This window comes from Trachinotus anak, unplaced genomic scaffold (genome assembly GCF_046630095.1).
Source record: "Trachinotus anak isolate AG129_WGS33_773 ecotype Australia unplaced genomic scaffold, CSIRO_AGI_Tana_v1 ptg000031l, whole genome shotgun sequence".
Taxonomy (NCBI): Eukaryota; Metazoa; Chordata; class Actinopteri; order Carangiformes; family Carangidae; genus Trachinotus; species Trachinotus anak.
Genome location: NW_027273882.1, coordinates 8,829,486 through 8,842,273, shown reverse-complemented (window position 1 = coordinate 8,842,273; position 12,788 = coordinate 8,829,486). Strand labels below are relative to the sequence as shown.

The window sequence follows — 12,788 nt, the reverse complement described above, 5'->3', positions numbered from 1 at the left end:
CGGCCTGTGAACGCAACACAAAGACTGTGGACTCACAACACAGGCAACACCTGTGCAGCGTAACACAACAGGTGCGTCGTGTGTGTGCAGGGTCAAAGGTCACATGATGGATGAGCAGTGAAACGTCCTCATGAAGAACCACAGAGTTCACACACAAACCACGACTCACCGTGTTTTCATCCGTCTGAGTTTTGTTCTCTGGAAGAAGAAACAGTTGAGTTCAGCTGCGACGCACAAATTTCACATCGATCAAAGTTTCACCGTGAATCTTCTCACCTTCACGTTTCTTCCGTCTGATGAGAACAACAACAACAGCTGTTGTCATGGCGACTAAACCCACAGACACAGTGACGCACAACCACAGCAAGACTGAAGACAGAAGAGAAGAAACAGTCACTGATGTCTGTGTCTGTGTGTGTGTGTGTGTGTGTGTGTGTCTGTGTGTGTGTGTGTGTCTCTTTGTCTGTGTGCGTCTGTGTGTGTGTCTGTGTGTGTGTGTCTGTGTCTGTGTGTGGGTGTGTGTGTCTGTGTGTGTGTGTGTGTGTGTGTGTGTGTCTCTGTGTGTGTCTGTGTGTGTGTGTGTGTGTGTGTGTGTGTGTGTGTCTGTGTGTGTGTGTCTGTCTGTGTGTATGTGTGTGTGTGTGTGTGTGTCTGTGTGTCTGTGTCTGTAATGTCTGAAGTGCCAACATGCTTTTCTCCTCCCACAGTCACACATATAATATATATAATACAATGATACACATATATACAAAAAATTCATATATATATATATATATATATAAAGAGAGAGAGAGAGGGTCAGTCTTTACCTTTTGGATTATTTTTGTTTGTAGATGTTGTGTTGTTTCTCCCTTCAGATGTCCCCATTGTGATTGTTATTGTTGTTGGTTTCCTCATTGTTGTTGTTGGTTTCCTTGTTGTTGTTGTTGTTGGTTTCCCAGTTGTCGTTGTTGGTTTCCTTGTTGTTGTTGGTTTCCTTGTTGTTGTTGTTGTTGGTTTCCCTGTTGTCGTTGTTGGTTTCGTTGTTGTTGTTGTTGGTTTCCTTGTTGTTGTTGTCGTTGTTGGTTTCCTTGTTATTGTTGTTGTTGTTGTTGTTGTTATTGTTGTTGTTGTTGGTCTCCTTGTTGCTCCACCTCCACCTGAACAGTGAACACAGATAAAACTCTTCATGTTTCCTTCCTGAGATGAAATTTCACTGATTGAAGTGAAATAAACTTCAGAGCCTGAAGTAAAGACCTGATCTGTGTTCTTCTAAATGTTGCTCCTCATCTTCTGACTCCAGCGAAGCTGCTGCTCTTTTCTTCTTCACACTTTGGTTCTGACTAAGCTGAGCTGTTGGAAATGTCTCCGAGACAGAGCAGGAGACTGAGACGTCTCCACGTCTGTAGATTGTCCTGATCTAAACCTGAGGACACTCACTGCGCTGCTGGAAAACACAGGGTAACTGTACGTTTAGCTCAAACTGGAACTCAACACATCGTCTGCTAATAAACCTGCTTTTAACTTCAGATTCAGGACGATGGAAAATTCTTCATTTCATCTCTTTTCTGTTTGAAACAGTTTCAATCAATCTCAGTGACAAAGAGAATCAGATGAATTATTAATGATCAATGTTAATATGAACTTAATCAAGTGATAATACTGTGAGGAGGACGACGGAGAGAACAGGCAAATGTCTCCAACCACAGTCTAGTGGTTCTCTGATGGGGGGGTTAGTCACTACCTTGTGGGTTTGTTGTGTTTCCTTTGTTTGTCTTCTCTGTCACTAATTTAACTTTTATAAAAAGAAATAACAGATGATAAACGTTGGTGCAATATTAAAACTTCAAATCCATCAGATCAACAGAGAAAAGTGACTTGAACATGATGTAAACAGCTGATCATTTCTCACCTGTTTCCTCCTCTGATATCTGAGCCCTGAAGTTAAACTGCTGCTCTGTTCCTCTGTCAATATCTGTCACTTTACACCTCAGTGATTTGTATTTGTTCTTCTTCACCCTCTGATCAGGATGAGATGTTTGAAAGGTGACAGAGGCAGAACAGGAAGACTGTGGTGTCTTCATGTCTGTGGAATCAACCTCTTTCCCCTCATACAGCCACTCTACTGTGTTTCTACAGGGTCCATGTGTCCACACAGAGCAGGTCAACAAGAGTGAAGTGAACTTCATCACTGTAATAATCAGAATGATTGTGATGTTTCAGTGTTTTGTTCTAACAGACAGGTTGATGGAAATATTCACTGGTAACAACAGACAGATAAACTGTAGTGTCTGGACCTTGTTGTTTTCCTGATTTAAACTGTCTGCAGGTGCCTGGCCAGCATCCTCAGCTGTGACCTTCTTTACAACCAGAGAACAGTTCTCTGTAACACTCAGTCTGTCTGATTTAGATTCAGCTTCTTCACCAATCTGCCCGAGATCAATCAGCTCTACAGATGAGTTGCTTCCTGAACCACTGAAGATCCAGGTCGTACCGTCACATTTAACCTGACCAGGTATCACATCCTGACAAGTTAAAGTGACGTCAGCTCCGTCTCTGACAGAGACGTGTGGAGAATTTTGTCCAGTTGCTGCAGCTGAGAAACAGAGAAATTAGACAAATAGACAGAAATCAGACGACGACTTCATGAGAGGATCATTTAGATCCAAGAGAAATTTACACGTGTGTCTGGTCTTTGGTTTCAAAGAGTCGACTGAACTCAGCCACAGACTTTACTGCCTCAGTTAACAACACAAGACTAAATAAAGCATCATTATAAAGATGGACGCAGTCTTGTGATGTTTCTTTAATGTGTGTTTTTTGTGTCCTCACCTGTGAAGTGAAGCAGCAGGAAAATCCATCTGAACTCAGCCATCGTTCTTCTGTCTCTGTCTCTGGTTCTCATTCTCTCAACTGTCCAAGTCTGTGAAGAGGTTTATTCTTAAAGATGAGCTCAGCCTCCACTTCCTGTGATGTCACTTCCTCAGTTGAGCTCTTCTTCATTTGGTCACATTTGAATGTGTTTTAATTTGAAAAAGATGAAGAAGAAGTCAAGCTCCTGCTTCATGGAGCAACATGGTGATACTGCAGCAGCTGATGAGAACAGAGAAGATGGTGTTACTGGTCTGAGACCTGCTGGTTCCTCGTTCAGGCTGAGGTCATTTTCTCTGAGAACTGAGGGGGAAGTGTTTCAGTGAGAATGTGGGTTCAGCAGCAGCAGCAGAGCTCTGGAGGTGTTACCCTCTGATGATGACGACATTCACACCAGAAACACACAAGGCCGACACACTGATGAGCCAATGAGGAGCTCATCAGTGGATGAGGATGAAGGGATGAGGGGATGAGGGGATGAGGGGATGAGGGTCTGGAGGGTGAGCGATGAAGGAATCTGGGTTGTGGACGGTTGTATGATGTGGAGGTTGATGGATGAAAAGATTGTTGTGGCCTGGGAGCTGAGAGTCAGAGCGGGGAAGTCGTCTCTTCACACTCAGATAAATAAAGCTCCAAGTTCCTGTTTTCAGGCAAAAGGGAGAGCGAAAGAAAAAAGGGGTCAAAGTTCAGAGGAAGGGATGAGGTGTGTTTAAGCTTGTGGTGTGAAACTGGGATGAGCTCTTACTCTTTGTTGCCGAACCTCATTATAAAACTTCATTTGATTTCCTGGAGAAATGCTGATGCTTTCTCCAGATCACCAGCTTTCTTTGAGTAGAAACAGCAGTGAGCCCTCCCCAGGAAGTGTCAGGTGGTACTGCTCCATAAGTGTGTGAAATGCAAGTGGAGCTTTTTCTACTTTAAAGTCTCAGTGAAAACTGAAAAGCTTCTTGCCAACAGCAAACCCACATCCATTCTGAGGGAATGAAACATGAAAGTGCTTGTCACTGTTACAGAGACCATGATATGTAAACAGCAATTTTTTTTAGCAATTTAACTATTGTCACAATCTCACACTTTCACATCCCCGACAGCCTGTTTACCACTGCAAAGAAGTTCAGAGATCGGCCCTCACTGGAGGCCCCAGCCAGCCAGAGCTATCGTGTTGTGATGCTATCGACTTTCAGGTCTTAGCTGCTGTCTGCTGAGACGACACACAATAACACGACAATCATCCCCACCTGCTGATGTGTTGGTCATAGGTGAGTGCAGGCAAGGGAGTGGCTCCCACACTGTGATTGGTCGAACCCTTCTTCTTCTTTTGCTTGAAAGATATTTAGCTCCAGTCCCACATCTATCTTAAAGCTAAATGTCCGATATTGTAGATTTTGGTTGGCCAGTTTTGGTCAGAGGGCAGCCAGGTGCCGAGCACTGGGCCAGACACTCATTGGCACCGACTTGAGTTCTGCACAAGTGGTCAAACCAGCTTGTGCACTTTACAGCGACAAATCGTACCAGTGTACTTTGATGTCAAAATGCCTACATGTTGGCAGCTCTGCACTCAATTACAGGGATGTAGCTATTGCAAAGTCTACTTCGCTCTCCAGGTTCATCTGTATGGTTTCTCCTGTGTAAACTCAACTGCAACTGTGTGGCTCTTCAATTTCGGTCAGTTCCTGTGTTTGGTCCAACTAGAACTAAATGCCCTCCTTCAAGGCTCCTTGCCTGTGTGTGATCTTATATGCTTTCCAATCAAGACACATTGAAGTATCTTTACTCTCAGGCGCTGCAGAGATGTGATGTCACACCAGCGTGGCTCCTCCCATGTTGGGCCATCAATTAACCACCAAGTCTGAAAACTCACTTGTTTTTTGAATGTTTCTAACCTGTATGAATTAACACGTGCTTCTTAAACTCTGACCTGCACGGTTTCTCATCTGTATGAGTTCTTACGAGGACTTTCAAGACACTCCTATGTACAAAAGCTGTGTTTTCTCATGTGGACCAACAATATAAAACTCTTTCCACACTCTTCTCGGCCGTGTGCACTTTCATGTGTAACATTGCCTTTAAACCTTTTACCACAGGTCTTGCAAGATTATGGTCTCTCATCTGTGTGAGTTCTCAGGAGTACATTAAATCCAGACTTGTACTTTTTTCCACCAGTGTCACATTTGACCCTTCACCTGTGTGTATATTAGAGTCAGTCTTTGACATAGGAGAGTTGTGTTCGTTGTCACTGTGACTCCTGTCTTGTTTTCTTCCTTCCCCTTCCTCTTTTTCTTTAGCTTTATTGACAGTTGGTGAACAATGTAACGTTGCATTGCCCCGACCAACTGGTCCACACTGTGGATTAGGATGTCTAGTTAGATATCTAGCCCATTTCTTAATCCACAATTAAAAACCCGGGGATATTTCCAGGAACTGTCCCTGGAAAACAGACATGTGTAGTCACCCTATTCTGACGGGCATGCTCAGTCACATCTGCTTGTAAGTTCACTTTTAATTCAGTGTCCAAATCTAAGTCTCGATACCTTTAGCTCACCTCTTCCTGCATACCAAGTTTCTCCCACTTTCCTTTGACATCTATAAAACCACCGTCCATCCCTGTCTTCATCTTATTGCTTCTGGCCAACATTCCTTCAACCTCTGCTTCATTATGCTCTTGGTTTCTTTTCTGCTACAGCTGCCAAGTAAATGTTATTATATTTTGTGGCCTCCTTTGCAACCTCGTGCACCATTTCATTTTCTTTAATATCACTATGTGCTGGTTCCCATAAGCATCTCAATTTAAGACCGATCATTTGAGATGTTCATGTTGTACGTCTGGTCTGCTGTCTGAGTGACTGCACTGGAAAACGACTGGTGAGCCTGAGTCTGAACATGATTGCTCTCAGTGCATCTTCTATCCACTGCGCTGCTGGAAATATTGCAAGCATTTTCCCTCTCACTGATCCTTTTTCTCTAGTTTGAGATGATAAGATACGTTTCATTAGTCAGTCGAAAGTTTGGACACACTTTCCCGTATTGCCACCACTTAAACTAATGGTGCTCATAGTCACCAGTCACTCCATTCATCAGTTTAGGAACATCAGGAACATCAGAAATGTTCTTGTTATCAAAATTCTGTCACAAAACTAAGCAAGTTTATTTATATGGCTCCTTTTATTTAAAAAAAAAGAGTGTCGTTGGTTCAGCATAGAGTTCACAAACAACTAAAATACTGAAATAAATATAATTTAAGAGTCTGCCATTTACATTTGTTGATAATTAAGCACACACTTTTTTCTGGGAGCTTACAATACAAGTTTCAAGAATACTGTTGCGAGCAGAAACATGAGTCATCCAGTCATGTGAAGGGATACGTGAAGGCAGTTTAACATAACCTGATGATACTGTTGATAATGTATCACGTTAACTGAGATTCTGCGACTTCCTCTCAGTGGAAAACAGAGATGTAGCTGTTGCAGAAGTGTTTTTACTTGCTGTTCTCTACTCAAGGTCATTTTGATGGTTTCTCCTGTTTCCTCTGAGGATGGCTCTTCACTGCTGTTGGTTCCTGTGTGCTCTGTCCAAAAACAACCTCTGAATGCTGCCCCACATGCTTTGCAAACACAAGGCTGCTTGGCCCTGAGTGATCTTACGTCTTTCCAAGTGAGACACATCAAAGTACCTTTTACCTCAGGCACTGCAGGAACACGGGTTCTCAAGTGTGAGTTCTTATGTGGCCTTTCAAGACACTACTATACGCAAAACATTTCCCACAGGTTTCACAAAAATAAGGCTTCTCACCTGTGTGCACTCTCATGTGCTTCTTTAAAGCTGAAGTGTTACTGAATCTTTTCCCGCAGGTGCTGCAGTGGTACGGCTTCTCGCCTGTGTGAGTTCTTAAGTGGACTTTCAAGGCGTCACTAGACCCAAAACTTTTCCCGCACGTTTCACAAGAATATGGCTTCTCACCTGTGTGAGTTCTCGTGTGCCGTTTCAATATTGACATTGCACTAAACCTTTTCCCACAGGTGCTGCAGGGGTACGGGGTCTCACCTGTGTGAGTTCTCATGTGGATAATCAAGCCTGTTCTTGTTGTGAGACGTTTCCCACAGGTTTTGCACGGATATGGTTTCTCACCTGTGTGAGTTCTCATGTGGATCAACAGGCCCGCTCTAGTCCTGAGAGTTTTACCACAGGTTTTGCACATATACGGCTTCTCACCTGTGTGTGTAATCATATGATCCAACAATTCACTTCGACACCTGAAACTTTTCCCACAGGTGACGCAAATATACGGCTTCTCACCTGTGTGTGTTCTCATGTGGGCCGACAAGTCGCTTCTACACCTGAAACCTTTCGCACATGTTTCACAAGAATATGGTTTCTCACCTGTGTGGATTTTCACATGTTTATTCAGTCCAGACTTATACTGAAAAGCTTTTCCACAGGCGTCACATCTGAAAGCCTCTTCACCTGTGTGTGTATTAGAGTGAGTCTTGGACGTGGGAGAGTTGTGTTCATCGTCACTGTGACTCCTGTCTCTGTGACGTCTCTCCTGCGGCTTTGACTCTGCAGCTCCAGCTGATCCTGAGTCCACATGTCGGCTTCCTCTCTGCTCTTGGCTCTCAGCTACAGGAGAGGTGTGAGAGAGGAGCTGCTGCTCACTGTCTGCTTCTGCTTCACTGTGGTCACTTTCCTCCTCATCAGGAGTCAACATCAAGGTCTCAGTCTCCTGCTTCAGTACCAGCTGCTCTCCCTCCTGACTGCTGCAGAGTTCCTCCTCTTCCTCCTTCACCTGGAGCGGCTCTGGCTCCTCCTGGTCCAGACTGGAGCTCCTCTCCTGGTCACAGAGCTGCTGCTCAGTGAGAACCTCCTCCTCCGGACAGACATGTTGCAGTGGGAGCTCTGCAGGGACAAAGGGACACAAGAGATAGGTTACACACATGTGCTGATGGAAAATGACAACGCTGAAGTTAGTTTCAGATTCGACAATGACGGGAAAGTAAAGGTACAATAATAAGGACTATCATCACCCCCATTCTGGTCCAACTTCATTGGCTGCTCGTAAGCTTCAGAATTCACTTTAAGATACTCCTGATCACACTTAAAGCCCTCACATCTTCTTACATCACTGTCCTCTCCACCGAGATGATCGACGGCCCTTAAACGTCCCACGGTACAGGGTCAAAACTAAGGGGAATGAGCTTTTGACGTTTCAGGTCCAACTTGGTGTTTTCATAAGATTATTTTATTTTAGTTAGTTTTATCTTTTATTCTTGTTGGTTTTGCTCTTTTTATGAAAACAGAAATACATTGCTTTAACAATTTAAGCGTGTTGTCACATCCTCTTTATTTTTGAAGTAAAATGTAGGTTTGATGAACATGTGGGTTTAAAGCTTGAGCCGGTCTCCTGTTCTCTGGAAGCAGAAACTCAGCAGCTCCGCTCCTCTGTCAGTGTGAACTCAGCCCATCGTGGCTCCACAGACCTGTCCTGTGCAGCTTCACTTCAGGCTTCAGGACCAGGTCCAGCAGTCTGCGCTGACGATCCACCTCCTCCTCGTACTCGACGACGGTTTTCTCAAAGACTCGGAATATTTCTTCAGCAGCGGCAGCGAGTCGCTCGGTGACGAACTCTCTCAGACACTGAAGCGAAGACATCGCTGCTTCGTTACAGCGGGAACATTTAGCGGAGACACGACCACACCACCGTCCGGAGGCGACCCCACACCACGGAGCTAACGCTGCTAGCGCTCCTCTGTTTACTTCCGCTGGGTGTCGCACTGTCAAGCCTCCGACGGAGCGAGCGCGTCGGCTTTTCGTTCCCCTCAGACCAAAAGGCAGCAGTTTGATCATCAGTCCTCTGAGCTGCGGCGGAAATGTTCTCAGGTCTTATTGAATCAGCTCTAACATTAAAACTGCTCTTGTCTAAGTGAACACTATGAAACCTGTTGATGTCGGTCACGCTGATCTGCAGCCGTGATCAACAGTTTTCTTGAAGCTTTAAACTTCAGTGTGAATCAGATAATCTGACACCATCACCTTAATAAGCTCCACCTTATTAAAATGACCTTTCACTGCCCGGGTTCCTTTATGCACTGATCACTGTGTGCATTACTCTCTCACACTGATCATCATTCAATGCATCGATTTATATTTTTATTTTTTAAATAAAAGATTTAACAAGTTGTTGAAATCAAATACAAATAAAAACATCAAATTAAAGGACATGATCAAGACAAAAATGAAAAGAGTGTAGTTGGCAGCATGACAACATGAATGACCCAACATCAACATCAAAGTTCACAGTCCAGTCAACAGCAAAATAAAAATCATTTAATAAGTCAGTTCTTTCCATTTGTTACAAGTTTTTTCTGAGATTTGGGAGATTACAAAACAAGGTTCAAAGAAAATTCTGCTGCAAACAGAAACATGAGTAATATCATCAAATGAAGGGAAAACAATGAGGCCAGTTTAAAAGGCCTGATGTCACTGTTGGAGATGTGCTGCAGTAAATGAAGCTGCAGTCAACCAAAGAAAGGTGTGTTTCATTTCTCCGCTCAGATCTCATCTCCTGTGTGAGCTGACTCTGACAGGAGCTGCCATTGTGTGGCTCTTCACCTCCGTCAGTCCCTGTGTTTGGTCCATGAACAGCTACGTCTAAAAACTCTCCCATGTGTTTTGTACATAAATGATTTTTATCGAGTATGAATTTTTAAATGTCTTTTAATGTCGGACAGCTGACAGAAACCTTTGCCACAGGTGTTGCAGGAGTACGGCCTCTTACCTGTGTGCCGTCTCATATGCATCTTCAAAACTGACTGATAACAAAACCTTTCCCCACAGGTGCTGCAGGAGTACGGCTTCTCACCTGTGTGAATTCTCATGTGGACTTTCAGATTACTTTTACGTCCAAAACTTTTCCCACAAATTTCACAAGAAAATGGTTTCTCACCTGTGTGCGTTGCCATGTGCTTTTTTAAAGCTGAAGTGCAGCTGTATCTTTTCCCACAGGTGCTGCAGTGGCACGGCTTCTCACCTGTGTGAGATCTTTGGTGGAGTTTCAATACATAACTAGATATTAAACGTTTCCCACATGTTTCACAAGAATATGGCTTCTCACCTGTGTGAGTTCTTATATGATTTTTCAGTGCTGACTGGTTACGATGTCTTTTCCCACATATTTCACATGAATATGGTTTCTCACCTGTGTGAGTTCTCATGTGGATGAGCAAGCCTATTTTACTCCTGAGACTCTTCCCACACGTTTTGCATGAGTACGGTTTCTCACCTGTGTGCTGTCTCATGTGATCTTTCAAAACTGACTTGTACCCAAATCTTTTCCCACAGGTGCTGCAGGAGTACGGCTTCTCACCTGTGTGGATTCTCATGTGGACTTTCAGATTACTACTGCGTCCAAAACTTTTCCCACATGTTTCACAAGGAAATGGTTTCTCACCTGTGTGAGTTCTTATATGATCTAACAAGTTGCCTCTCTGTCTGAAACTTTTGTCACATGTCTCACAGGTATATATTCTCTCACCTGTGTGGATTCTCAGATGTTTATTCACTCCAGACTCACACTCACATGTTCTTCCACCAGTGTCGCATCTGAAAGCCTCTTCACCTGTGTGTGTATTAGAGTCAGTCTTGGACGTGGGAGAGTTGTGTTCATCGTCACTGTGACTCCTGTCTCTGTGACGTCTCTCCTGCGGCTTTGACTCTGCAGCTCCAGCTGATCCTGAGTCCACATGTCGGCTTCCTCTCTGCTCTTGGCTCTCAGCTACAGGAGAGGTGTGAGAGAGGAGCTGCTGCTCACTGTCTGCTTCTGCTTCACTGTGGTCACTTTCCTCCTCATCAGGAGTCAACATCAAGGTCTCAGTCTCCTGCTTCAGTACCAGCTGCTCTCCCTCCTGACTGCTGCAGAGTTCCTCCTCTTCCTCCTTCACCTGGAGCGGCTCTGGCTCCTCCTGGTCCAGACTGGAGCTCCTCTCCTGGTCACAGAGCTGCTGCTCAGTGAGAACCTCCTCCTCCTTACAGACATGTTGCAGTGGGAGCTCTGCAGGGACAAAGGGACACAAGAGATAGGTTACACACATGTGCTGATGGAAAATGACAACGCTGAAGTTAGTTTCAGATTCGACAATGACGGGAAAGTAAAGACACTATAATAAATAAATGATTTTCACCAAATATTGTTTTGTAAGCTCATTCTCTTCTAATCTTTCATGCTACTTGAAACTCACTTTCAAATTAGGGAAATTTTAATTCATTTTATTATTAAATGAACAACATTTCAGTGAGTTTTCTCTATCCAGGCAACATTAGACTTGGGTCCAGCTTCAAAAACCTTTTGTACCTTTTGTACATTTGTGCTTATCAAACCCATACAAACCCTACACTTTACAGAGTGAACGTAAAGACTCTTTCAAAGCATTTACAAACTGTGAAGCCATTATTCTTTTCATGAATTCAGAAAAAAATGTGTTTTAGCAGCTTTGCAGTATTACCAGGAGGTATCTGTTTGTAGCTTCAGTTTTTTATAAGTCAAAATATCTCAAAAATCATGAGGAAAGATGAGAGAACATATACTTCTATTTTCAAGAAGAATTAGTGCAGTAAGTGACGTTTTAAAGTGAGAAAGGAGACATTTATAAACTTCTAAATAAAAAGCAGTCAAATGTCCCTTTTTTAAATTTTCATCAGTGTGACAGGAGTGAATGTGATGCTGAAGTCCAGGTGTGCCTGTAATGCTGGGTGTGGGCCGGTCTCCTGTTCTCTGGAAGCAGAAACTCAGCAGCTCCGCTCCTCTGTCAGTGTGAACTCAGCCCATCGTGGCTCCACAGACCTGTCCTGTGCAGCTTCACTTCAGGCTTCAGGACCAGGTCCAGCAGTCTGCGCTGACGATCCACCTCCTCCTCGTACTCGACGACGGTTTTCTCAAAGACTCGGAATATTTCTTCAGCAGCGGCAGCGAGTCGCTCGGTGACGAACTCTCTCAGACACTGAAGCGAAGACATCGCTGCTTCGTTACAGCGGGAACATTTAGCGGAGACACGACCACACCACCGTCCGGAGGCGACCCCACACCACGGAGCTAACGCTGCTAGCGCTCCTCTGTTTACTTCCGCTGGGTGTCGCACTGTCAAGCCTCCGACGGAGCGAGCGCGTCGGCTTTTCGTTCCGCTCTTCACTTGATTTCACGATGAACAGAGGTTGAAAACAAAACGGCAACAACTTACCGTCTCTCTTCTCTCTTACTGGAAGATGAGACACTGAGCAGCTGAGACACGAAGGTTTCTGAAACCTGTGGAGCAGCTTGTGAAGACATCCAGCTGAGATCCTTTCAGCTGGAGAGGACGAGGATCAGCGGGGCTTCAGATGTCTGGGGCAGACATGTTAACTGTTAGTGTGTTGACACGGATAAAAAGACAGGCAGTACAAATCCAGCATGTGAATCAGAGTAAAGCCTCATCAGAGAATATATAACCCAGATGTCACATGTCCTGATCCAACTGTTGTCTTGTGTGTCTTGCCTTTTGTCCTTCTTCACTCATATGTGTCTTGAACCAGGTTTGGACAGTGTCCTCTAAGTTGTTATATATGAGACCTTGGTTACCGTAGCTACAGAGGACAGAGTTGGCTCCATCCAGACACTATAACAGAACTCAAACAGTGAACCACTGTCAGGTCATTCTGATCTGAGCTCTTGAAATTTGAGTGAGGTGTGTGTGTATGTGTGTGTGTGTGAGTGTGTGTGTGTGAGTGTGTGTGTGAGTGTGTGTGTGTGCATGTGCGTGTCTGTGTGTGTGTGTGCGTGTGTGTGAGTGTGTGTGTGTGTGTGTGAGAGTGTGTGTGTGTGTGTGAGTGTGTGTGTGTGAGAGTGTGTGTGTGTGTGTGAGTGTGTGTGTGTGTGTGTATGTCTGTGTGTGTGTGTGTGTGTGTGTGAGTGT

At 44.3% G+C, this 12,788-nt stretch overlaps 1 protein-coding gene across 2 annotated transcripts; it reads right to left on the bottom strand.

The window, feature by feature from the left end:
• Window positions 1-5,993: 5,993 nt before the first annotated feature.
• LOC139612108 (oocyte zinc finger protein XlCOF22-like) lies at window positions 5,994-12,024 on the bottom strand. 2 transcript variants are annotated; one of them, XM_071467323.1, is made up of 3 exons: window positions 11,684-12,024; window positions 10,379-10,894; window positions 5,994-7,743 (listed from the first exon to the last, which is right to left on the bottom strand). In XM_071467323.1, exons 1-3 carry the CDS (start codon window positions 11,853-11,855, stop codon window positions 6,554-6,556), a joined length of 1,878 nt encoding a protein of 625 aa, XP_071323424.1. In that variant the 5' UTR covers window positions 11,856-12,024; the 3' UTR covers window positions 5,994-6,553. The 2 variants fall into 2 exon arrangements, with proteins under 2 accessions (XP_071323424.1, XP_071323425.1); XM_071467324.1 differs by lacking the exons at window positions 10,379-10,894; window positions 11,684-12,024 and adding an exon at window positions 8,325-8,731.
• Window positions 12,025-12,788: the final 764 nt, after the last annotated feature.

What these genes read in the sequence shown, in the direction of transcription:
- LOC139612108 (XM_071467323.1), bottom strand. Translation starts at nt 11,855, where the DNA reads ATGTCTTCGCTTCAGTGTCTGAGAGAGTTCGTCACCGAGCGACTCGCT. An exon ending in AGTGAAGCTGCACAGGACAG is followed by an intron (nt 10,895 to 11,683) that starts GTCTGTGGAGCC and finishes TTGTCCCTGCAG; the next exon opens with AGCTCCCACTGCAACATGTC. An exon ending in ACATCTGAGAATCCACACAG is followed by an intron (nt 7,744 to 10,378) that starts GTGAGAGAATAT and finishes TTGTCCCTGCAG; the next exon opens with AGCTCCCACTGCAACATGTC.